This window comes from Netta rufina (genome assembly GCF_964035555.1).
Source record: "Netta rufina genome assembly, chromosome: 1".
Lineage (NCBI taxonomy): Eukaryota > Metazoa > Chordata > Aves > Anseriformes > Anatidae > Netta > Netta rufina.
The window spans coordinates 205,728,234-205,753,746 of NC_140123.1; the positions used below are offsets into that span (position 1 = coordinate 205,728,234).

General features: G+C 60.3%; 2 protein-coding genes across 2 annotated transcripts; both read right to left on the reverse strand.

Moving 5' to 3' along the window:
• Positions 1-635: 635 nt before the first annotated feature.
• SMO (smoothened, frizzled class receptor) lies at positions 636-8,801 on the reverse strand. The gene is made up of 12 exons (XM_084305578.1): positions 8,432-8,801; positions 4,802-5,007; positions 4,461-4,670; positions 4,170-4,342; positions 3,862-4,081; positions 3,641-3,764; positions 3,472-3,564; positions 3,184-3,292; positions 2,875-3,060; positions 2,435-2,583; positions 2,205-2,339; positions 636-2,115 (listed from the first exon to the last, which is right to left on the reverse strand). Exons 1-12 carry the CDS (start codon positions 8,760-8,762, stop codon positions 1,544-1,546), a joined length of 2,508 nt encoding a protein of 835 aa, XP_084161704.1. The 5' UTR covers positions 8,763-8,801; the 3' UTR covers positions 636-1,543.
• A 4,053-nt stretch (positions 8,802-12,854) lies between these two features.
• TSPAN33 (tetraspanin 33) lies at positions 12,855-15,729 on the reverse strand (the record flags this gene model as incomplete). Its single annotated transcript, XM_084306441.1, has 6 exons — positions 12,855-12,941; positions 13,364-13,492; positions 13,931-14,026; positions 14,129-14,203; positions 14,751-14,808; positions 15,713-15,729. The coding sequence occupies 6 exons, from the start codon at positions 15,727-15,729 to the stop codon at positions 12,855-12,857; spliced, it is 462 nt and encodes a 153-aa protein (XP_084162567.1).
• Between the last annotated feature and the right edge of the window lie 9,784 nt (positions 15,730-25,513).

The following is a 25,513-nucleotide window of genomic DNA, read 5'->3' on the forward strand; positions in this document are numbered from 1 at the left end:
ACAACGGCTGCGGAGCGAGCTCGGCTCGTCCCGCTCACCAAAAACCATCAGGAAAATGCAATTCCACCCAAATTTGAAGCAGGACCAGGGGGCTGGGTAACCCATAACCCTGGATGTGACAGTGTGGGCTCCCTCCTGAGCCAGATAAAAAAAAAGGACACTTCCCAAAAGCAGCATCTGTCCCCAAACATGTGTCCCTCGGTGGGACCCCGCTGCGGTCAGGGCACCCAGCAGCACCCCAAAGGGACCACCCAGCCCCCGGGTTTGGGGATATTTAAGCCCATAGTGCCATCTGCTGGCAAGGGGCCCCCCAAAATCCCCCACTTTGCTGCTGGGGGAACCTGCTCAGTGCCCCCAAAACAGCCCCTGGAGCGAAAGGGGCGAAAGGGCCGGGACGGGGGCTTCAGAGCAGGACCCATTGTGCTTAAAGAGCGCCCACAAAACCTGCTTAGTTTCACAGCTTTCCCCATTTCTGCCATTTTCACCCCATTTACACAGGGGCAATCCCCGGGGAAGCTTCATGGGGCAGCTGGCACCGTCCTGGAGCGCTTTTAGGAGAAAGGAAAAACCCCACAAGGCTTCCCCGCACTCAATACCCCCCCAAAAAAAAAGCCCAGGGCAGGCACCGGGAATGGAAACTTGGCAAATTTAATACTGATACAGGAGGGTTTTGCTTTACACAGCAAAAAATTAACCCGTGGAGGTCACCAGGATAGCGAGAAAGCCAGGGGCCTACCAGGATTTAATAAACACTCAAGACATTTACAGGGCTAACGGGCGGATACAAAGCACCAGCGAGGACGGGGCGTCCTCCTACCTCAGGATGGCTGTAACCAAGTCTTGTTCTTTTTTTTTTTTTAAAAAAAAAATAGTAAAAATAAAAAAAAAAAGCTTGGCTCGGGGGTTGCTGCACCCAGAGAGAGGCGACCCCGGGAGCTGGAAGGCACTTTGGGACCACGGGCGTACCCCAAAATAAAACCGTGAGCACCGCGGGGACGCGGCCGCCACGTCCTGGAGTGTTATAGAGAGTAAAAAAATAGTTGTAGTAAAAAAAAAAAAATAATCCCTATTGGCACCACACGAGTGTGTAAAAGCTCTACGTACCATCTAGCCGGGGGGCGGTGGGGGCAGAGGGCGAGCGGGGGGCGTCAGCGGGGTCCCGGCACCCCGGGACGCGGGAGGAAGCTCCCCAAAATCTACCCTAACCTACCTAGGACCGCTGTCCCGGGGGGCCGCCCGCTCCTGCCCCTCATGGGGGGCGCAGGCTTTGTCCCCAAATCCCCACGGGACTTGTAGGGGGGTTGCTCCACCAGCAGCACCCCGTTTCTCTTCTCCCGGCGATGCCAGACCCCGTTCTGCCGGCGTCCCGTTGGGGTGGGCCGTGCATCGAGTCCGGCCGGGTGACATGGGGACAGAAATCACCGTCCCCGAGGACGAGCCACCCGTGGCCACGCTCGGGACCGGCCCCCGGTGCAGCGGGGCGAGCTGCCGTGTCCCCTGGAGGCTGTCCTGACGCGGACACCATCGTCCCTGCTCGCCGGGCTCAGAAATCCGAGTCGGCGTCCAGCAGCTCGGCGTCCACCAGGTTGGTCCGAGAGTGGATGGGGGCCAAGCCGGCGCGGCGACCCCAAGTCCTCGTCCCCCCGCCGTTGGGGAGGGGCTGGGGGGGCCAGCGGGGCCCCCCGTTGTGGTGCTGCCAGCACCCGCCGCTGGGGCCGGGGCTCTCCTCGTCCTCCGGGGACCCGCTTTCGGGGCAAAAAGGGTTGGAGATGAGGTGGGGGACGATGGCTCTGCGGCTGCGCCCGTCCCACGGCCCCCCGGCCACGCTGCCTTCGGGCCGGCCGGCCGCGAGCCCCGGGAGGATGGCGGGGACAAAAGTGTCCCCCCCCCGGCAGGGCACGGCCACCAGGCAGGGCTGGAGGGGCAAGCGGGGCAGGCGAGGCACGGCGCTGCTGGAGGCTGGGGGGTCCACGGAGCCCCCGGCGTGGTGCTCGGGGCCCGGGCACACTTCATCCTTCTTCTTCTTCCTCCGTTTCTTCTTGCGGCTGCGTTTCTGCAGCTCCGGGGAGACGTCGGCCTCCACCACCCAGAGGTTGGCCCTTTCCTCTGGTGGCACTGCGGGATGGACACGGGGAGGGTGAGAGCGGCCTCATCCTGCCCCCCCCAGCCCCTTAAATCCCCAAATCTAATCCCCAGGGACTTGCCAGGGGTCGCCACGGGGGTCACGGAGACGTCCTGGGGCAGGATGGCTCCTCTCCTGGCCACCATCTTGGTGACGTGCTGGGCCCACGCCGAGGACACGTCGGCTGATGGCTCGTTGATGTCAAACGCTAAACCGGCTGCGGGGACAAGAAAAAGGGAGGGTCACGTCAAGAGGGGGGACAACGGGGACATCCCCGGAGGTGGCCCCGTCCCGCCCCGCCACCGCACGCACCCACGGGGCCGTCGTGGGAGACGGTGTGCATGCTGAAGGACAGCTCCTGGCCCGGGTCGCGCAGCAGCTCCTTGCGCTTGGAGAAGGCTTTGGCGATCATCTTGCTCTTCTTGATCCTCTTGGGCTGGTCGTCGCTCTGCCCCGTCAGCCTGGGGACACGGAGGGGACACGGGGTGGCCCCGTCGGGACGTGGCCACGTGGAACGGGGCACGCACAACCCTGGGCACGGCATCTGGGGGCTCGGGGACCCTCCCCATCTGGATGGGGCGCACCAAGGGCTGGGGATGGAACGGGATGGACGTGCCCTACACGCCCTGCTCCTCTCCCACTACCTGCTGTGACCCCACAACTCATCGACCCGGTGGACAAGAGCCCGGGGACAACCTTTGACATCTCAGGACACCGAACGGGGCACGGGGTGACGTCCCCGGGGGTCCCACCTGCACCAGGTGCGCTTCCAGATGAGCAGGGTGGCTTTGGTCCAGACCCAGGTGCTCATGGAGATGCCGGTGCCGAACATGGCGAAGAGGTTGATCTTCTCCACCAGCAGGCTCGGCCGGTTCTTGATCTCGCACTCCGGGATGGGTTTGTTGGTCTGCGTGGCGATGGTCACGTTGGCCTCGCACCTGCAGGGGCAGACGTGGGGGACAGCGGCGGCCGTGAGGACGGGGACCCCCCGCCCCAACGACGCTCAGCACCCCCAAAAGGAGGTGATGAGGCTCGCAGCACCCCAACCCCGTCCCACGCACAGGACGTATTCCCGAAAGCTGCGCTCCCACTCGGCCTGGTTGAAGAAGTCGTAGAAGTGGCAGCCGAAGGTGATGAAGACGAAGCCGAAGGCCAAGAAGCCGAAGATGCCTGGAAGAGAAATTGGGAGTCCCCAGCTCAGCCAGACCTCGAAGTTACCAAAAACGCCGCGCCGCCACCCACGCAGCTTTGTCCCACCTCTGGGCGGGCAGGATCGGGCAGTTTAGGTTCGGGGAACCCAACGTCCCCGTTCCCACACGAATTTCCCCCAGAAACGGTGCCGCCCTCACCCAGCCGCAGCATGGTCTCGTTGATCTTGCTGGCCGCCTTCTCGCTCAGCAGCCCGGGGTGGTTGCTCTTGATGGAGAAGAGCGTCATGACCCCTGTGACAAAGGGACGTGGCGGTGAGGTGGCGGTGGGGGGACACCCACTGTGCCCCCAGCCCCATCCCGCACCTACCCTGGATGAGGAAATAGCCCCCCACGATGAGGACGAGCCCGATGGGCGCCAGGACAAAGCCAGCACGGTAGCGATAGTTCTTGTACCCCACGAAGCAGATGCCACTGACGGAGTCACCATCCACCTGGTAAAAATTGGGACCACGGATGAGGGGTCAGCAGGACGCGACCACCACCACGACCACCCCAAAAAACCGTTCCACGGCCCGGCGGCCCCGTTACCTGCGCCACGGCCAGGATGGCCACGGTGAGGACGAAGGGGATGGACCAGGTGATGAGGTGGAAGTAGGAGGTCTTGCCCAGCAGCGGCTGGTAGGTGGTGCCCAGCGCCTTGAAGGAGGTGTGCCAGGCGTAGGTCAGCATGACGAACCAGATGACGCCCGACATCAGCGAGTAGTAGACGATGACGAAGATGATGACGCAGGACAGGGTCTCGTTGGAGCTGCGGGGGGGAAGGCGGGGGTCAGCCGGGATGGGGACACGAGGCAGGGACACGAATTTGGATGGGGATGAAGGAAGGGGACACCTACGTGGGCTCGCCCAGGCGCATGGTGCCGTCGGCGCGGCACACGATCTCGTCGCGGGCGCCGTCCATGAACTGCGCCAGCCAGCCGATGCTGCCCACGAAGAAGCAGGCGTTGACGTAGAAGAGGATGACGGCGGGGTAGCGGTTGGAGTTCCTCCAGTCTGCAACGAACGTGGCCTGGAAGGGGGGAGAAAAAAAAAAAAAAAAAAAAAAAAAGGACACCTGGGTGGCCAGCCCGCTTTTTGGGGACGCATCCGTGGTGTTCACGCAACCCCGCGGCGGCGGCGCGGCTCACCAGGGTGAAGAAGGTGCAGAAGATGGTGACGGAGCTGAAGGCGGCGATGTAGACGTGCATCTCGCGGTGCTCCTTCTCGGTGAAAAGAGGGTTCTGGCACTGGATCCCGCAGCCCTCCACGTCCTCGTACCAGCTCTTGGGGTTGTCCGTCCGCACCAGCGGCGCCTCGCACTGCCCCGAGCTGTTGAACTTGATGTTCTGCACCTCGTTCTGGAGCAGGCGGTGGCACCGTGAGGAAGAAGAGGAGGAGGAAGGGGCACGGCGTCCCCACCCCAACCCTCATTTTGGGTTCCGAGGGACCCGGAGGCGTCGCGGCGGTGCCCCCCGTGTCCCCAACTTACCGGGCAGCCTTCGGGGAAGCGGTCGGGCGTGCACTTGAGGAAGTCGGGCCAGCCCCGCTCGCGCTCCACGATGGTGCAGGGCGCGCGGGTGGCCTGGCAGAGGGTCTGGCTGGGCAGCTCCACCTGCCCGTCCTCGCACTTGGGCATGTAGACGGCGCACAGCAGGGGCTGGATCACGTCCCAGCAGCGCGGGGCGTTGCGCAGGCCTGGGGGGTGGCACGGGGACAAGATGGGGACGGGGATGGGAACGGGATGGGGACGGGGACGGTGCTCAGCTCGGCACCCCCCTGTAGCGCCCGTGGGTGCCGTGCCCCTGCCAATATTGATCCCATTTGTGTTGCCCCCTCTGATACCGCCCCCCTGCTGCTCCCCATCATGATGTGCCCCTTATACCACCCCCAGATATACCATGCCCGTCCTGCCCCGTTATACAGCTCCCCTGTACCCATACCCATCCCAGTCCCCTGCTATACTGCTCTCCATACTGCACCCACCCCCTACACCCTGTCCCCCCCATGCACCACCCCCTCCAATAACCCATACACACAGTGCCCCCCCTATAGTGCCCCCACACAGGGCCCCCCTCTATAGTGCTCCCCCATAATGGCCCCCCCATAGTGCTCCCCTCCATCCCCCCTCCCCATAATACACCTCCCTATAGAGGCTCCCTACAGAGACCCCCATAGTGCCCCCCTCCCTATAGCACTCCCCCCGTAACTTCCCCACCCATGGCACCCCCTCCCCATACCCCCCCAGTTACCTGCCCCCACAAGTTACCCCCCCACACCCGTTATCCCCCCCACAGTTCCCCCCCAGTTAGTTACCCCCCCAAAAAAGTTACCCCCTCAAAAGTTACCCCCCCAAGTTACCCCCCTAGTTAGTTATCCCCCCAAAAGTTATCTCCAAAAGTTAGTTACCCACTCCAAAGTTACCCCCCCATATTTACTCCCCAAAAAGTTACTCCCCAAAAAGTTACTCCCCAAAAAGTTACTCCCCAAAATTTGTCCCCTCCCCTAGTTATCCCCCCCAGTTAGTTACCCTCCCAAAGTCACCCCCCCAAAAAAGTTATCCAAGAGTTACCCCCAAAAAGTTATTCCCAAAAGTTACTCCCCAAAAGTTACCCCCCCAAAAAAAAGTTATCCCCAAAAAAAGTTATCCCCAAAAGTTACTCCCCCAAGAGTTACCTCCCCAAAAAACTTACCCCCAAAAAAGTTACTCCCTCAAAAAGTTACCTCTCCAGTTAATTACCCTCCAAAAAGTTACCACCCCAAAGTCACCCCTCCAAAAAAGTTACCCCCTCAGAAGTTACCCCCCCTAAGAGTTACCCCCCAAAACAGTTACTCCCCAAAGTCACCCCCCAAAAAGTTACCCCCAAAAAAGGTTATCCCTCAAAAAGGTTATCCCCCAAGAGTTACCCCCCCAGTGAGTTATCCCCAAAAAAGTTATCCCCAAAAGTTACTCCCTCAAAAAGTTACTCCCCAAAGTTACCCCCCAAAAAGTTACCCCCCCCAAAGTTATCTCCCCAAGAGTTACTCCTCCAAGAGTTACCCCCTAGAAAGTAACCCCCCAAAAAAGTTATCCCCAAAAGTTACTCCCTAAAAAAGCTACCCCAAAAAAGTTACCCTCCAAGAGTTACCCCCTCAAAAGTTACCCCTTCCAAGAGTTACACCCCCAGTTAGTTACCCCCAAAAATCACCCCCCAAAAAGTTACTCCCCCCGAGTTACTGCCTCAGAACTTACCCCCCAAATTAGTTATCCCTAAAAGAGTTACCCCCAAGAGATACCCCCAAAAAAGTTACCCCTCCAAAGTTATCTCCCCAAAGAGTTACCCCCCAAAAAACTTACTCCCTCATAAGTTACCCCCCCAGAGTTACCTCTCCAAGAGATACTCCCTCAGAAGTTACCCCCCAGTTAGTTACTCCCAAAAGAGATGCCCCCAAAAGAGATGCCCCCAAAAGAGATGCCCCCAAAAGAGATGCCCCCAAAAGAGATGCCCCCAAGAGTTACCTCTCAGTTAGTTACCCCCCAAAAAGTTACTCCCCAGAGAGTTACCCCCAAAAAGTTATCCCCAAAAAGTTACTCCCCCAAGAGTTACCCCCCAAAAAAGTTACTCCCTCATAAGTTACCCCCCCAAAGAGTTACCCCCTCAAAAGTTACCCCCCAGTTAGTCACCCCTCAGAAAGTAACCCCCCAAGAGTTACCCTCCAAGAAGTTATCCCCCAAAGTTACTCCCCCAAAAAGTTATCCTCCAAGAGTTACCCCTCCAAGAGTTACACCCCCAGTTAGTTACCCCCAAAAGTTACCCCCCCAAAAAGTTATCCCCCAAGAGTTACCCCCCAGTTACCCCCCCCAAAAAAAGTTACTCCCTCAGAACGTACCCCCCCAAAAAAAGTTATCCCCCAAGAGTTACTCCTCAGTTAGTTACCCCCCAAAAAGTTACTCCCCAAAAGTTACCCCTCCAAAAAAGTTACTCCCCAAAGTTACGCCCCCCAAAGTTATCTCCCCAAGAGTTACCCCCTCAGAATTTACCCCCCAGTTACCCCCAAAAGAGATACCCCCCAAGTTAGTCACCCCCCAAAAGTTACTCCCCCTAAAAGTTACTTCCCAAAAGTTACTCCCCAAAAGTTACCCCTCCAAAAAAGTTACTCCCCAAAGTTACCCCACCAAAAGTTATCTCCCCAAGAGTTACCCCTCAGAAAGTAACCCCCCAAGAGTTACCCTCCAAAAAAGTTACTCCCCAAAGTTACCCCCCAAAAAAAGTTATCCCCCAAGAGTTACCCCTCAGTTAGTTACCCCCAAAGGAGATACCCCCAGTTAATTACCCCTCAGAAAGTTACCCCCCAAAAGTTACTCCCCAACAAAGTTACTCCCCAAAAACTACTCCCCAAAAGCTACTCCCCAAAAGCTACCCCTCCAAAAAAGTTACTCCCTCATAAGTTACCCCCCAAAAGTTACCCCTCAGAAAGTAACCCCCCAAAAGTTACCCCAAAAAAGTTATCCTCCCAGAGTTACCCCTCCCAAAAAGTTACTCCCCAAAGTTATCTCCCCAAGAGTTACCCCCTCAAAACTTACCCCTCAGAAAGTAACCCCCCAAGAGTTACCCTCCCCAAAAGTTACTCCCCAAAAGTTACTCCCCCAAAAGTTACTCCCCCAAAAGTTACTCCCCCAAAAGTTACCCCCCCCAAAGTTATCTCCCCGAGTTACCCCCTCATAAGTTACCCCTCCAAAGAGTTACCTCTCCAAGAGTTACTCCCTCAGAAGTTACCCCCCAGTTAGTTACCCCCAAAAGAGATACCCCCCAAGTTAGTCACCCCCAAAAAGTTACTCCCCCCAAAAGTTACTCCCCAAAAGTTCCCCCCCAAGATAGTTACCCCCAAAAAAGTTATCCCCAAAAGTTACCCTCCCAAAAAGTTACTCCCTAAAGTTATCTCCCCAAGAGTTACCCCCTCAAAAGTTACCCCCTAGTTAGTTACCCCTCAGAAAGTTACCCCCCAAAAAAGTTACCCCCCAAAAAAGTTACTCCCCAAAAGTTACTCCCCAAAAGTTACTCCCCCAAAAAGTTATCCCCAAAAGTTACTCCCCAAAAGTTACTCCCCAAGATTTCCCCCCCAAATTTCCCCCCCCCCGTACCGGACCAGAGCAGCAGCTTGCCGTGTGCCTCCTCCTGCGAGGCGGAGTCGGCGGCCAGCAGCGTGGAGGTGGCGGCGTAGGGCAGCGCCGAGCCCAGGCAGGCCCCGACCCGCAGCCGCTCGCAGGCCGCGGGGCGCCGGCAGCGCTCGGGGGGGGCCGAGGCGTTCCCGGGAGGGGGCGACGGGGGTGGGCGGCGTGGGGAGGGGGCTCCCAGCGCTGAACCCAGCGCCAGAGCCCACAGGAACCCCCCCAAGCGCCACCGACGCGACCCCGGCCCGGCCCCGCCGCCCCTCCCGGGCCTCCCCGGCCCCGCCGCCGCCGCCGCCGCCATCCCGGCACGGCCCGGCCCGGCCCGGCCCCGCCAGGAGCCCCCGCCCGAGAGGGACCCGGGGGGGGAGGCACCGGGAGAGGGGAGGGGAAAGGGGAAGGGGAGGGGAAAGGGGGAGGTGGGGAGGGGAAGGGGGAAGGGGGGGAAAAGGGTGGGGAGGGGGGAAGTTGGGTTTGGGGAGAGAAAGTGGGTTTGGGGAGGAAAAGTGGGTTTGGGGAGAAAAAGTGCTATTTCGGGACAAAGTTGGGTTTCAGGGAGGAAAGGGGGTTTGGGAGAAAAAGTTGGGTTTGGGAGAAAAAGTTGGATTTGGGGAGGAAAGGGGGTTTGGGGAGGAAAAGTGGGTTTGGGGGAAAAAAGGGCTGTTTTGGGGAAAAGTTGGGTTTGGGGGAAAAAGTTGGGTTTGGGGGAAAAAGTTGGGTTTTGGGGAGGGAAGGGGGTTTGGGGGAAAAAGTTCCGTTTGGGAGAAGAAGTTCTGTTTCGGGGGAAAGTTGGGTTTGGGGGAAAAAGTTGGGTTTCGGGGAGGAAAGGGGGTTTGGGGGAGGAAAGGGGGTTTGGGAGAAAAAGTTGGGTTTCGGGGAAAAAGCTCTGTTTTGGAGAAATGTTGGGATCGGCAGAAAAAGGTCGGTTTTGGAGAAGAAGTTCTGTTTGGGGGGAAAAGTGGTGTTTTGGGGGAAAGTTGGGATTTGGGGAGGAAATGGGGTTTAGGGGAAAAAGTGCTGTTTCAGGGAAATAGTTGGGTTTGGGGGAGAAAGTTGGGTTTCGGGGGAAAAAGGGGGGTTTGGGGAGAAAAGTTGGGTTTTGGGGGGAAAGTTGGGATTGGGGGAGGATGGGGGGTTGGGGGAGAAAAGGGTGTTTGGGGGAAAAAGTGGGGTTTAGGGGAAAAGTTGGGTTTGAGGGTTGGATGAGGGGGGCTGGGGGAGGAAAACGGGTTTGGGGGGAAAAAGGGGAGTTTGGGGAGGAAATGGGATTTGGGGGGAAAAGGGGGGGTTTGGAGAAAAAGGGGGGTTCGGGGAGGAAAGGGGTTTTGAGGGGAAAAAGGGGGTTTTGGGGTGAAACTGCTTTGGGGAGGGGAAGTTGGTGTGGAAAGAAAAAGTTTTGGTTTTGTTGGGTTTTGTTCGTTTTTTTTTTTGTTTTTCAGGGAAAAATTTGGTGCGGAAAGTTTGTTTTCGGGACGAAAAGTTGGGAAAGTTTGTTTTCGGGACGAAAAGGCGGCGTTTTGGAGACGGGAAGTCGCTGTTTTGGGACCGAAAAGTTGTTTTGGAGGGAGCGGGGGGGGGGGGGGGGTGGGGAGGGGCGGGGGTACTTTTGGGGTGAAAAATGGGGGTTTTGGGGAGAGAAAAGGGGGTTTGGGGGGTGAAGGAACTTTTATTGAGGAGAAAAGGTGGGGTTGGGGGCGTGAAGTTACTTTTTTTGAGGAGAAAAGTTGTTGTTTTGGAACGAAAAGTTGGTTGGGGGGGCAGAGTTACTTTTTTTGAGGAGAAAAGCTGGGTTTTGGGGTGGGAAGTTACTTTTTTTGAGGAGAAAAGTTGTTTTGGGGGGGAAGTTGCTTTTTTGAGGAGAAAAGTTGTTTTTCTGGAGAGAAAAGTTATTTTGGGGGGGCAGAAGTTACTTTTTGGGGAGAAAAGTTGTTTTTTTGAGATAAAAGTTGGTTTGGGGGGGGCTGAAGCTACTTTTTGAGGAGAAAAGTTGGATTTTGGGGCAAAAGTTCCTTTTTTCGTGTGTGGGGGGGAAGTTACATTTTTCGAGGAGAAAAGTTGCTTTTCTGGAGAGAAAAGTTATTTTGGGGGGGCAGAAGTTACTTTTTGAGGAGAAAAGTTGTTTTTTGGGGGAAGAAAAGTTGTTTGCGGGGGGGCAGTTCCTTCTTTGGAGAAAAAGGCTGGTTTTGGGGGGAAAAAAGCTGCTTTTGGGGGGGCAGAAGTTGCTTTTCTGGGGGAGGACAAATTGGGGGGGGGGGGCAAAAGTTATTAAAGTTATTTGGGGAGAAAAAGTTGCTTTTTGTTTTTTTGGGGGGAAAAGTTACTTTGGGGGGGCTAAGAGTTAGTTGGGGGGGGGCACTGGGCCCATGGGGGCTGCTTTGGGGCAAAAAATGTAATTTTGGGGGCAGGAAGATGCTGTGTGGGGGAGAAGAGTTTGGGGGGGGGGAGCAGCATTTTTGGGGTGAAAAGTGGTGGTTATGGGCAAAGAGTTACGTGGGGGGGGATCCAAAGTCACTTTGGGGAGGAAAAGGGAGAAAAAGGTTGTTTTATGGGGGTGTTGGGGGGGGAGAAACTGCTTTTTGGGGGAAAAAAGTCATTTTGGGGGAGAAAATTGCTTTTTTGGGGGAAAAGCCACACTTCTGGGGGACAAAAGTCCCTTTTTTTGGGGGGGGGGGGAAGTCACGTCTTAGAGGAGGATCTTTTGGGAGAAAAAGTCGCTGGGGGGGGGAGGGGAAGTTATTTTGGGGGCAGACGAGTCCCGTTTGGGACAAAAGCCACTTGGTGCAAAAAAAAAAAGTGAGATTTAGGGAAAATGAGACTTTTTTTTTGGGGGGGGGGGAAGAGAAAATTCACATTTTTGGGGGTCGGGGGAGGGACACGAAGCCCCCCCCGGTGTTCCTGGGGACATCACGGACGGACAGCGGGGGAGGGGTCCGGCCCCAAAACAGTGGGTGGCATGGTGTCCCCAAATGTCCCCTGATGTCCCCAAGTGTCCCCCCAATGTCCCCAGGTGTCCCTAAACATCCCCAATGTCCCCAAACATCCCCGATGTCCCCTGGTGTCCCCATGCATCCCCCAATGTCTCCAGGTGTCCCCAAACATCCCAGGTGTCCCGTGATGTCCCCAGTGTCCCCATGTGCCCCCAAACATCCCTAAATGTCCCCAGGTGTCCCAAAACATCCCCCAATGTCCCAAGCGCCCACCCATGTCCCCAGGCATCCCCCGATGTCCCCAGGTGTCCCCAAACATCCTTGATGTCCCCAAGTGACCTCAGGTGTCCCCTGGTGTCCCCAAGTGTCTCCCCATGTCCCCAGGTGCCCCCCAGTGTCCCCAAACATCCCCAATGTCCCCAGGTGTCCCCAAGCGATCCCAGGTGTCCCCAAATGTCCCCAAGTGTCCCCCGGTGTCCCCAAGCATCCCCCAATGTCCCCAGGCTTCCCCTGGTGCCCCCAGTGTCCCCAAGCATCCCCCGATGTCCCCAAGCGTTTCCCCATGTCCCCAGGTGTCCCTTCAGTGTACCCAAACATCCCCTGATGTCCCCAGGTGTCCCCCGGTGTCCCCCAATGTCCCCAATGTGCCCAGATGTCCCCTCAGGTCCCCAAGTGTCCCTAAGCGTCCCCCAATGTCCCAAAGCCTACCCTGATGTCCCCAGTCATCCCCCAGTGTCCCCAGATATCCCCTGATGTCCCCAAATGTTCCTGATGTCCCCAAGCATCCCCCCGTGTCCCCAAACATCCCCAATGTCCCCAAGCATCCCCCAATGTCCCCAGGTTTCCCCTGGTGCCCCCAAGTGCCCCCAGTGTCCCCAAAAATCCACTGATGTCCCCAGGTGACCCCAGCTGTCCCACAATGTCCCCAAGTGTCCCCCGGTGTCCCCAAGTGTCCCCCGGTGTCCCCAAGCATCCCCCAAGTGTCTCCAGGTGTCCCCAAATGTCCCCACGTGTCCCCCAGTGTCCCCAAACATCCTCTGATGTCCCCAGGTGACCCCAGGTGTCCCCCAATGTCCCCAGGTGTCCCCAAGCATCCCCTGATGTCCCCAAGCATCCCCCAAGTGTCCCCCAGGTGTCCCCCACTGTCCCCAAACATCCCTGGTGTCCCCTGGTGTCCCCAGATGTCTCCGGTATCCTCGGGTGTTCCCCGTTTCCCCCAGTGTCCCCAAGCATCCCCCGATGTCCCCAAACATCCCTGATGTCCCCCGGTGTCCCCAAATGTCTCCAATGTCCTCAGGTGTTCCCCATTTTCCCTCGGCGTCCCCAAACGTCCCCGATGTCCCCAAACATCCCCCCAACGTGGCTCCATCCTCCGAGCACCGCCGCCTCTTCCCGCGGGTGACCGAGGAGCCACCAAACGTCCCCGCCGTCCCCGTCCCCGTCCCCATCCCAGGGGACGCAGCGGGGGCTCAGCGCCAAAATTCGGCGCCGTGGTGCCACCAAACCTGGTCCTTCACCTGCTGGAGGAGCACCCGGGCCAGCACGATGCCCACCAGCTGCGGGGCGAGAGTGTCACCGGTGTCACCACCGTGCCACCACCGTGCCACCACCGTGCCACCACCACCCCCAAAAAACCCACCCCATCTCCCAGGGGCTGGCACCGGCACCCTAGAGCCGACCCCATCCCACCTCCAGCTCCTCGGGGGGGGGTTGCCAGCGAGGTGACACCTCCCCAAAAAATAACGGATATGTTGGGGACACCAGGGGGGGGTTTAGGGACATTGGGGCACGCGGCGGGGCACGGTGTCCCCGGCACCGAGGGTTGCGCCAACGCCGGGAGCTGAGCGGTGCGCACGCGTCCTGGGTGGGTTTGGTCCTACAGATGGCCCCATTGGGGGTCCTGGGGGTGGTGGGGACCCCCCTTGGGGATGTTGTCACCCCCTTGGGGACGTCCTCACCCCCTTGGGGACGTCCTCACCTCGGTGGGGTCGTGGAGGCAGCAGGAGAAGGGCACGGAGCAGCGCTCGCGGCTGGGGTTGGCGGCGGAGCAGTTGAAGTAGATGTTTCGGGACCAGTCCCTATAGGAGGTGCCACCGCAGCAGCGGAACTGCGGGGACATCGTGGGGACATCGTGGGGACATCGTGGGGACGTCACGGGGACGTCGCTGCCACCCTGTCCCCATCCCCTGCTGTGGCAGCTTGGGGACACATCCCCATCCCCTTTGGAGTGGCTGCTTGGGGATGGAGTGCGAGCGGCCCCGATCCCAGCCACGTCCCGCTCGCCCCATTGCTGCTGTCCCCATGTCCCTATGTCCCCATGTCCCCTCCCAACCCTTCTCCTGCACTTTTAGTAGGTCCTACACAAACACAACCTTTAGGAAACGCTGCCCAGGTGGGCTCCTCTCGCACCACCCCCTCCCCAAACCTCTCCCTGCCCCACGCTGCGCTTCGCCACCACCCCAAAACCCCTTTAGGAAAACCCCAGAGGGGGGGGTCCCCGTGGATTTCGGGTGACAGAGGAGCCCCCCCCGGTGTCCCCACACACCTCCTTCTGCCCAAAATCGATCGGGTTCTGCAGGTCGGGGTCGTCCGGGTAGTGCACGATGGCCGCGTTGATCACCTCGCTCACCCTCCCGCGCGCCTGCGAGGGGACACGTGGCGAGGCTGCCACCCGAGGGGACATCACGGGGAGGGGGTCCCCGTCCCCTTGTGTGTCCCCCCCCCCAATCCCCCGAGGCCATACCCCGTCGGAGAAGACGAAGCCCAGCGCGCCGGCTGCCAGCTGCAGGAGGAAGATGATGGTCAGGCAGACGGAGAACTGCGGGAGAGAGGAGGGCGAGGGTGGCACCGCGGGGACGGGCACCCAAGGGTGGCCCGGAGGTGACGAGTCCTCATGGGACGGTGTCCTCCTGTGGGGTGGCCACCTCGCCACGGGGATTGCCACCTCCACATGGGGACAGTGACCTCTACGTGGGGACGGCCACTTCCCCATGGGAAGACCCCAAAAAGGACAGCAGCTTCCCCGTGGGGACATCACCCCCCAAGTGGGGACAGTGTCCACCCCATTGGGACGCCGACCTCCACATGGGGACGGCCTCTTCCCTATAGGGACAGCAACTTCCCCAAGGGGACAGCATCCTCCAGATGGGGACAGGGTCCTCCTTATGGGGACAGCCACCTCCCCATGGTGGCAGCGTCCTCCCCATGGGGACAGCGTCCTCCAGATGGGGACAGCGTCCTCCTTATGGGGACAGCCACCTCCCCACGGGGACATCATCCTCCCCATGGGGACCGGACGCACCCCGAAGCGTCCTCCCACCCCAGGGACCCCCGGGACCCCCGTGTCCCTTTATGGGGACACGCACGGCCTGCAGCAGGCAGATGTTCTCCCTTAGGGCCCCGACGCAGCCGCAGAAGGTGCACCTTGGGGGGGGCACCGTGGGGACGACACCCGTGGGGTGACACCCGTGGGACACCGTGGAGATGTCACCCATGGGATGCCATCGGGATGTCACCTGTGGGATGCTGCGGGGATGCCCGTTTGAACAAAAACTTCCCCAAAACGCAGTTTCAAGCCCGAAAATCCCCACCGAAATCCCCGCTGAAAAAAATCCCCCAAAAATCTCCAAAATCCCTTAAACCACCCCAAAAATGCTCCGGGGAGGCGGCACCGCCTGGGGACACGGCCACCACCCTCTCGCCGCTCGGTCCCGGTGCTCGGTACGGGGTGGGGAGGGGGGACCCCAAAAAAAAACACGGGGACCCCAAAAAGGGGTGTGGGGGGAGGATAAAGGGAAAAGGGGGGGTCGGATCGGTGCTCACCCATCCAAGGAGGTTGAGCACGAAGAGCGCGGAGCGCAGCGCCGGGCTCACGGTGGGGGGGGGCTCGGCCGGCCATGGAGGGGCTCCGGGGCACCGGGGGGCACCGGGGGGCACCGGGGGGCACCGGGGGCACCGGGGACACCGGGGGGAGCCGGGCTGGGCTGAACGGGTCCGGGTCCGGGTCCAGGTCTGGGTCCGGGTGCGCGTTCGGGTGCGGGTCCCGGTGCCGCTCCCGGTGCCGGTGCCGGAGCCCCGTGCCCAGGAGCCCCGTGCCCAGGAGCCCCACCCCCAGAAGCCCCGCCCCCAGGAGCCCCACCCCCAGAAGCCCCGCCCCCAGAAGCCTGCCCACCGCTCACCGTGTGCCCACCCACCAGATCTGACACCCACCCGCCAGCCCCACGCACCCAGCAGGGCCGTGCCGGCACCCACCGCTTACGCACCCCTGTGGGGGACCCTCTGCGCCCACCCAGCAGCCCCACGCGTCTGCTCGTGGACCTGCACCCACCCATCGGATCCACCCATCGGGTCAATGTGTGCACCCATAGGGTCAACGCGTGCACCCATAACCAACACACGCACCCATAAGGTCAACGCGTGCACCCATCGGGTCAAGGTGTGCACCCATAGATCTACGTGTGCACCCATCAGGTCTACACTTGCACCCATAACCAACGAATGCACCCCATCAGGTCAACGCGTGCACCCATCAAGTCTACATGTGCACCCATAATGTCTACACTTGCACCCATCGGGTCAACGCGTGCACCTATAGACCAATGCACCCACCCATTGGGTCAATGCATGCACCCATAGACCCACACGTGCACCCATAGACCTATGGGTGCACCCACAGACCAACATATGCACCCCTCAGGTCAACGCGTGCACCCATCAGATCTACTTGTGCACCCCATCAGGTCTACATGTGCACCCATCGGGTCAACGCGTGCACCCACAGACCAACGCACCCACCCATTGGGTCAAGGTGTGCACCCATAGGGTCAAGGCGTGCACCCATGACCAACACGTGCACCCATTGGGTCAAGGTGTGCACCCATCAGTCAACGCGTGCACCCGTTGGGTCAACGTGTGCACCCATAGGGTCAAAGCGTGCGCCCATAGACCACCGCACCCACCCATTGGGTCAAGGTGTGCAACCCATAGGGTCAAGGCGTGCACCCATGACCAACATGTGCACCCATTGGGTCAAGGTGTGCACCCATCAGGTCAACGCGTGCACCCATTGGGTCAATGCGTGCACCCATAGGGTCAAGGCATGCACCCATAGACCAAGGCACCCACCCATTGGGTCAAAGTGTGCACCCATAGGGTCAACATGTGCACCTATGACCAACACATGCACCCATTGGGTCAAGGTGTGCACCCATCAGGTCAACGCGTGCACCCGTTGGGTCAACGTGTGCACCCATAGGGTCAAGGCGTGCGCCCATAGACCACCGCACCCACCCATCGGGTCAAGGTGTGCACCCATAGGGTCAAGGCATGCACCCATGACCAACACGTGCACCCATAGGGTCAACGCGTGCACCCATAGGGTCAAGGTGTGCACCCATAGGGTCAAGGCGTGCACCCATTGGGTCAATGCGTGCACCCATAGGGTCAAGGCGCACACCCATAACCAACATTGGTGCGACCCCCCCAGCTCCTGCCTCTCCCCCCACCCATCACCGGCCCTGCCCCATCCCCAGGGGGCAGGGAACTGAAGGCCACGAGGCTGGGGGCCTGTCTCGATGGGCTGGTGGCCCACATCTCCAATCTGGTGGCCCATCTCTCCAAGCTGGTGGTCCAACCCTATAGGTCGGTGGCCCACATCTCCGGGCTGATGGTCCATCCTTCCAGGCTGGTGGCCAATGTCTCCAAGCTGGTGGCCCACCCCTCCAGGCTGGTGGCCCACATCTCTAGGGAGGTGGCCCATCCTTATGGGCTGGTGGCCAATGTCTCCAAGCTGGTGGCCCATCTCTCCAACCTGGTGGCCCACCCCTCCAGGCTGGTGGCCCATCTCTCCAGCCTGGTGGCCCATTCCTATGGGCTGGTGGCCAATGTCTCTAAGCTGGTGATCCATCTCTCCAATTTGGTGGCCCACCGCTCCAGGCTGGTGGCCCACCCTTCCAGGCTGGTAGCCCATCTCTCCAGGTTGGTGGTCCAGCTCTCCATCAGGTGGCCCACATCTCTAGGCCAGTGGCTCGTATCTCCAGGCTGGTAGCCCATCTCTCCAACCTGGTGGCCCACCCCTCCAGGCTGGTGGCCCATCTCTCCAAGCTGGTGGCCCATTCCTATGGGCTGGTGGCCAATGTCTCCAAACTGGTGATCCATCTCTCCAATCTGGTGGCCCACCCCTCCAGGCTGGTGGCCCACATCTCTAGGGAGGTGGCCCATCCCTATGGGCTGGTGGCCAGTGTCTCCAACCTGGTAGCCCATCTCTCCAGGCTGGTGGCCCATCCCCCCGGGCTGGTTGCCACCACCCAGCCCAGCACCCCTCCAGGAAGCTCCTGGGGCCACCTCCCTTCATTCCCCCCTTGCCCACCCCAAAACACGGCCCCATGTGGGCCCAGGGGGATGACCCCACCCCTGGTGACGGCCGGGACCCCTCCTGCATCCCACAGCCTCCTCCTCACCAGGACGGCAGTGGGGGGATCTGGGGTGGGGGCGTGGGTGGGGGGGTGCCTGTAGAGGGAATGGGATGGGGTTGGGATTGGGATTGGGATTGGGATGGGGATGGGGATTGGATGGGATGGGATGGGATGGGATGGGATGGGATGGGATGGGATGGGATTGGATTGGGATTGGGATTGGGGATGGGATTGGGATGGGATGGGATGGGGATGGGGATGGGATGGGGATGGGATTGGGATCAAATGGGGATGGATGGGGATGGGATGGGATGGGATTGGGATTGGGATTGGGATTGGGATGGGATTGGGATTGGGATTGGGATTGGGATTGGGATTGGGATTGGGGATGGGATTGGGATGGGGATGGATTGGGATCAAATGGGATGGGATGGGGATGGGATGGGATTGGGGATGGGATTGGGATTGGGATTGGGATTGGATTGGGATTGGGATGGGGATTGGGATTGGGATTGGGATTGGGGTGGGGATGGGATGGGGATGGGATTGGGATCAAATGGGATGGGATGGGGATGGGATGGGATGGGATTGGGGATGGGATTGGGATTGGGATTGGGATTGGGATTGGGATTGGGATTGGGATTGGGATGGGGATTGGGATTGGGATTGGGGTGGGGATGGGATGGGGATGGGATTGGGATCAAATGGGATGGGATGGGGATGGGATGGGATGGGATTGGGATTGATATTGGGATTGGAGATGGGGATGGGATGGGATTGGGATTAGGGATTGGGATTGGGATTGGGATTGGGATGGGATGGGATGGGATTGGGATTAGGATTGGGTTTGGGATTGGGATTAGGATTGGGATGGGTTGGCACAGGTTCCCCTCCCCCACTCCCCCCACCTGTCTCTCCACGTGCCTCCAATCCCCATGGGCGTGGCCTGGCCCCAGGGGCGTGTCCGAGCGACGGAGGGGGCGTGGCCAAACAGCAAAGCAGGCCCCCTCCCCCCCCCACGTGACCCATGGGCGGGGTGCGCGCTGCGCGGCGGGGAGGGGGGGCGTGTCCGTGGGCGTGGCCTCACGGGGAGGGGGGCGTGTCCGTGGGCGGGGCTTGTGCGGGAGGTGCGGGCGGGCGCAGACAGGCGCGGGCGGCGCGGGCGGGCGCTTTTTATTCCCGGACGGTGCTGGGGGGGGGGGGGCGCAACCCGGGGGCATCCTCAGGAGCTGGGGGGCTTCGGGTCCCCCGGGGACAGCGCTGCTGCTTCTGCTCCTCCTCCTCCTCCTGCTGCTGCTGCTGCTGCTCCTCTGTCTGCAGCCCCGTGGTTAGCAGGGTGCTGAGACCCCCCCCCCCCAAGACCCCCGGTCCCGTCCCCAAGGCTCGGTTGAGCCCCATGGGGCAGGGAGCGGGGCAGGGAGCGGGGCAGGGAGCGGGGCACGGAGCAGGGCACGGTGTCCCCGCAGGGAGCTGAGCCTGGTGGAGTTCCCGGCCCCGGGCTTGTGCTCAGCCCTGGCTTCTTCCCTTTGTCACGCCCGTGGAGGTCCCTGTCCCTGTTCCTGTGCGTAATCCCATCCCCATCCCCATCCCATCCCCAATCCCATCCCATCCCATCCCCAACCCATTCCCATCCCTCTCCCAATCCCATCCCAATCCCATCCCCATCATCTCCATCTGACCCCCAATCCTATCCCACCGCATCCCAACCCTGTCCCTATCCCCATACCACCCCCTCCCTCTCTCCAATCCAACCCCATCCCATCCCCAATCCCATCCCCATCCCCTCCCTCTCCCCAATCCCATCCCAATTCCATCCCCAATCCCATCCTGTCCCCAATTCCATCCCTCCCAATCCCATCCATCCCAACCCATCCCCAATCCCATCCCCATCCCCTCCCTCTCCCCAATTCCATCCCCATCCCATCCCAATCCCATCCCAATCCCATCCCCATCCCCATCCCCATCCCAATCCCATTTCCTCCCTCTCCCCATCCTATTCCCATCCCATCCCCATCCCCTCCCCAATCCCATCCCCATCCCCTCCCCATCCCATATCCCCATCCCATCCCCATCCCATCCCCATCCCAATCCCATCCCATCCCCTCCCTCTCCCCAATCCCATCCCATCCCATCCCCAATCCCATCCCGATCCCACTCCCATCCCATCCCCAATCCCATCCCCATCCCCTCCCCATCCCCTCCCTCTCCCCAATTCCATCCCATCCCATCCCCAATCCCATCCCCATCCCACTCCCATCCCATCCCATCCCATCCCATCCCATCCCCTCCCTCTCCCAATCCCATCCCATCCCATCCCCAATCCCATCCCGATCCCACTCCCATCCCATCCCCAATCCCATCCCCATCCCATCCCATCCCCTCCCTCTCCCCAATTCCATCCCATCCCATCCCCAATCCCATCCCCATCCCACTCCCATCCCATCCCATCCCATCCCATCCCAATCTCATCCCCATCCGCTCCCTCTCCCCAACCCCATCCCCACCCCATCCCAATCCATTCCCAATCCCATCCCCATCCCCATCCCAATCCCATCCCAATCCCGTCCCCAATCCCATCCCCACCCCATCCCCTCCCTTTCCCCATCCCCATCCCATCCCCACCCAATCCCATCCCCACCCCATCCCCACCCCATCCCCTCCCTCTCCCCATCCCCATCCCCATCCCACCCCATTCCCACCCCCCAGCCCCCCCCCGTCCCCACCTGCTGTCCCCCAGCAGCGCCTCCCGCAGTGGAAGCAGACCACCACCAGGATGGCCACGGCCACGAAGGCGGCGGTGAGGACGCAGACCAGCACCATCGTGTCCGGCGCCTCATTTTTGGGGACCTCTGCAAGGCACCGCGGTGACAAAGAGCTTTAGGGTGACGGGGACCCCCCCTGAGGCTTGGTTTTGGGGATGGGGACAGCAGCGGGCAGGATGGAGACCCCGTTAGACCCCCAAGGGATAATTAAGGGGTTTTTGGGGGCATGTTTTTTTTTTTTGGGGGGGGGGACACTCACGTGGTGTGGCTGAAGCCGTGGCCACCGTCACCGCAGAGCCAGTGGGGACCCCGTGGGTGCCCCAACCCCGATCGGGGTCAGCGCCAGCCAGGGCCAGGAGCGGGGCCAGCGCCCAGAGCACGGTGCCAGGGATCGGCGCCATCCTGCTCCCCTGCCTGGCCGCGGCCAGGAGGAGACGGTGACGTCCTTGTCCCCAACCCCATCCCCGAGCCCCCCAAAACCAGCCGCAGCGAGGGGGGGGGGACATGGGGGTCGGCCACCCCGTCGGTGACCCTGGGTGGGATCCTGGGAGGGGCTGGGGGGGACTGGGAGGGGAATTGGGGCTGGATACGGGAGCTGGGCAGGGCAGGGGGTTGGGTGGTTATGGGGCAGGCTGTGGGGTGGCTATAGGGCAGGGGACTGGGGCGGCTCTAGGGCAGGGTGTGAGGCAGCTATCGGGTAGGGGTCCAGGGTGGTTATGGGGCTGGGGTGGGCTGTGGGGCAGCTATAGGGCTGGCTGTGGGGCAGCTATAGAGCTGGGGTCCAGGGGAGCTATAGGGTCAGGTGTAGGGCAGCTATAGGGCCGGGTGTGGGGCAGCTATAGGGCAGGGTTTCAGGGCAGCTATAGGGCCGCGTGTGGGGCAGTTATAGGGCCGGGTGTGGGGCAATAATAGCACAGGACCCCGGTGCCCTATAGGACATGCTATAGGGCAGGTCTAGAACGGGGGCCCGGGCTATTTATGGGGCAGGCCTTGGGGCAGCTCTAGGGCAGGCCCTACAGCTGCAGCCCCCCCTTAGCCCCTCCCCACTCCCTGGGAAGCACGGGGGTCCCCGCCCCCCTTTATTCCCTTTATTCCCTTTTTCCCCTTTTTTTTCCCTATTTTTCCCCTTTTTTCCCCTTTCTCCCTTTTTCCCCTTTTTCCCCCTTTCCCCCCCGGTTCCCCCGTTTCCCCCCTCCCCCGGGCAGGGGGGGTCCGAGCCCCTCGCCCCTCACCGCGGCGTCCCGGCTGCCGCCCGCCCGGCGCCGCTCGGAGGCAGCGGGACCCGCCCCGGCCCCGGCTCCGCCCGTTTGGCCCCGGCCCCGCTCCTGGACCCAGCCCCGGCCCCGAGGCGTTGCTGCTGCTGCTGCTGGTGATGCTGCTGCTGCTCTTACTGGTGCTACTGGTGCTGCTGGTGGTGCTGAACCGGGAGGAGACGCGGCACGGAACGGCCCGGAGCGGTCGCACCGGGGGGGTAGGAGGAGATGCTGCCCCCCCAGATGTGCCCCAGGTCATCCAGATGTGCCCCATCCAGATGTGCACCCACCCATCCAGATGTGCCCACACCCATCTGGGTGTCCGTGATCCCCCAAACCATCCAGATGTGCCCCCACCCCGCATCCAAATAACATCCATCCCGTCCAGATGTGCATCCATCCAGTCCAGATGTGCCCCGGACCCTCCAGATGTGCCCCAATCCAGATGTGCACCCACCCATCCAGATGTGCCCACACCCCATCTGGGTATGTGCGACCCCCAACCCATCCAGATGTGCCCCCACCCCCATCCAAATGGACATTCGTCCCACCCAGATGCACCCGCATCCCAATCCAGATGTGCCCCAGGCTCTCCAGATGTGCCCCATCCAGCTGTGTACCCACCCGTCCAGATGTGCCCACACCCATCTGGGTGTGCGCGACCCCCAACCCATCCAGATGTGCCCCCACCCCCATCCAAATGGGCATCCATCCCGTCCAGATGTGCATCCGTCCAGTCCAGATGTGCCCCGGACCCTCCAGATGTGCCCCATCCAGATGTGCCCTGACCTATCCAGATGTGCCCACACCCCATTTGGGTTTGCGCGAACCCCAAACCGTCCAGATGTGCCCCCACCCCCATCCGAATGGACATTTGTCCCACCCAGATGCGCCCGCATCCCAATCCAGATGTGCCCCAGGTCATCCAGATGTGCCCCAATCCAGATGTGCACCCACCCATCCAGATGTGCACCCACTCGTCCAGATGTGCCCACACCCTATCTGGGTGTCTGTGACCCCCAAACCATCCAGATGTGCCCCCACCCCCATCCAAATGGGCATCCATCCCATCCAGATGTGCATCCATCCAGTCCAGATGTCCCCCAAACCCTCCAGATGTGCCTCATCCAGATGTGCATCACCACATCCAGATGTGATCCCACCCTATCCAGATGTGCCCATCCAGATGTGCCCCCACCCCATCCAGATGTGCCCACCCCAAATGTGCTCACAACCCATCCAGATGTGCTCCCACCCCCCATCCAGATGTTCTCTAACCCCATCCAGATGTGCCCCCACCCCATCCAGATGTGCCCTGCCCTCTCTGCCCATCCGGCTGTGCCCCAGACGTGCCCTGCCCCGATCCTCCTTGCCCATATCTGCCCCCCCCAACTGTGCACCACCCCCCCAAATATGCCCCCATCCCCAGCTGTGCACTTTCGGCTCCATCCCTGCACCCATCCAGATGTTTCCCCATCCAGCTGTGCCCCCCTCCCTTGTCCTCATGGTGCCCATTGTGGGGACGTCCCTGGGGGTACTGAGCCCCCCCAACATGAGCCATGGTCCCCCCCCCGGGCTCCTTCCTGCTCCCCACAGGACCCCACTGCCACTGGAACGGGAAGGCCAAGAGCACCCCAAGAATTCCTGGCCTTTCCCTTGGGGATCCCACAGCTCCCTGCCCCATTTTTGGGGACACCCAGCTCCCTGTCCTATTTTTGGGGACATCCACTAGGCCAAGAGGAAGAACTGTGAGCAGTGGGGGGGTCCCATCGTTGTGTCCTCCTGCCAATTGTCCCCACAGAGCAGCCCCCAAGATGCGATGGGGTGGTGGCACCCCATGTCCCAACGCTTCGGGAGCTTCTGGGACCCCCTGGGGACGAGGTTTGGGACCACCAGGGAGCTCCTGCCCCTCCCCAGCCCCAATAGAGGTGCAGGCGGTGCCCACCCCTCGTGTTGGGGTGACAGCAGCCTCCGGAGGAGGAGGAGGAGGATGAAGGCTGGAGACTTGTGGCAGCAGGAGGAAGACGGAGATGTTCAATGGGATCCCCATCCTCTGTTGTATAGGGGACGGGACACCGGAGCGTGTAGGACCACCAGGAGGAGGCAACTGGTGGCCACAGTGGTCATGGTGGGTGAGGTTTGGTGCCCACATCCAGGGTGGTGCGGGATGTCTGGAAGCTTTGGGGCCCATGAAACCTTTTTGGGGGTTGTGGTGGGGTCTGGGCAACCTCGGCATGGAGGCCAAGTGGAGGAGGCCCTCGAAGAACAATCCTGGTGTCCGTGGGGGTCTTCAGGCCCAAGAGGTTCCCTCATCGGTGACGGCTGCCCTCTCCGAGGGATGGATGAAGCAACGAGGAGCTCGCCAGGACCTCGTTCACACCTTCAAGGAGGGGAACGGGAAAATCCCTGGGATTTGGGGAAATTTCGGCCTCCTTGAGGGTCTTCTTCAGGGAATCCCATGGGATGAGGCCCTGGAGGATGAGGAGCCCGGGAGAGACGGGTGATAGTGAAGGCTCAAGGAGGGAAAAATGAGGTTTTTCTGCCCAAAATGGAGGTTTTAATCTCATGGATTTCCTTTTCCCTCTGGGATTCCCTCCAGGATTCCCTCTGGGATTCCCTCCCATGGCCATGTGGTGATGTTTTGTGTACACACACATGTGGAAGCAACCGGCCAGCCTCATTTTGCTGTTTTTTTGCTGCTTTTTGGCACTAAATTCATGGTAGCCCCCGGTATTGACACATGGGTGGGCTCATGGTGGTGGCTTGGGGGATTCTGGCTTGGGGGGCAGCCACAGAGGGGGGAGCAAGCAGACCCCGAGAGGCCCAAAGATGTGGGCCTAGAAAGGGAAAAAAAAAGAAAGAAAAAAAGGAGAGAGAAAAGGAAAATGGAAAAAAATAAGAAAGGGAGGGGAAGGGACAGGATGGGAGGGGAGGTTGAAAATAAAAATGGAATGGAATGGAATGGAAGGGAATAAGATAAGATAAGATAAGATAAGATAAAATAAAATAAAATAAAATAAAATAAAATAAAATAAAATAAAATAAAATAAAATAAAATAAAATAAAATAAAATAAAATAAAATAAAATGCCTCGGAGTTCTTTAGCACAAGCGCGGGGCCCCAGTGATGCCCAGGGATGGGGAGAGGAGGAGGAGGAGGAGGAGGAAGGAGAAGGAAGAAAAGGAGGAGGAGGAGGAGGAGGAGGAGGAAGAGGAGGAGGAGGAGGAGGAGGAGGAAGAAGGAGGAGGAAGAAAAGGAGGAGGAGGAAGAAGGAGGAGGAAGAAAAGGAGGAGGAGGAGGAAGAAAACGAAGAAAAGGAGGAAGAGGAGGAGGAGGAGGAAGAGGAGGAGGAGGAGGAAAGAGGAGGAAGAAAAGGAGGAGGAGGAAGAGGAGGAGGAGGGTGATGATGATGAGGAGGAGGATGGTGGTGGTGGTGGTGAGGAGGAGGAGGAGAAAGGGGAGGAGGAAGACGGTGATGGTAGTGGTGATGAGGACAGGAGGAGAACAAGGAATATGGGGTCCCTGGGGGGTTTAGGGGACACCTGGGGGGGGGCTTTGGGGTCTCCTGGGGGGCTTTGACATCTCCCCGCAGAGCTTTGGGGCCTCAGTGGGCTTTAGGGGGTCTCCCGTGGAGCTTTGAGGCCTCTGTGTGGGGCCTGGGGTGTCGCTGTGGGGCTCTTTGGGCTCCTAGGAGGATTTG

Coding starts and splice junctions, on each gene's coding strand:
- SMO (XM_084305578.1), bottom strand. CDS start 8,762: ATGGCGGCGGCGGCGGCGGCGGGGCCGGGGAGGCCCGGGAGGGGCGGC. Junction 4,671..4,801: donor GCTTCCCCGAAGGCTGCCCG/GTAAGTTGGGGA, acceptor CGCCTGCTCCAG/AACGAGGTGCAGAACATCAA. Junction 2,584..2,874: donor TGGAAGCGCACCTGGTGCAG/GTGGGACCCCCG, acceptor CCGTGTCCCCAG/GCTGACGGGGCAGAGCGACG.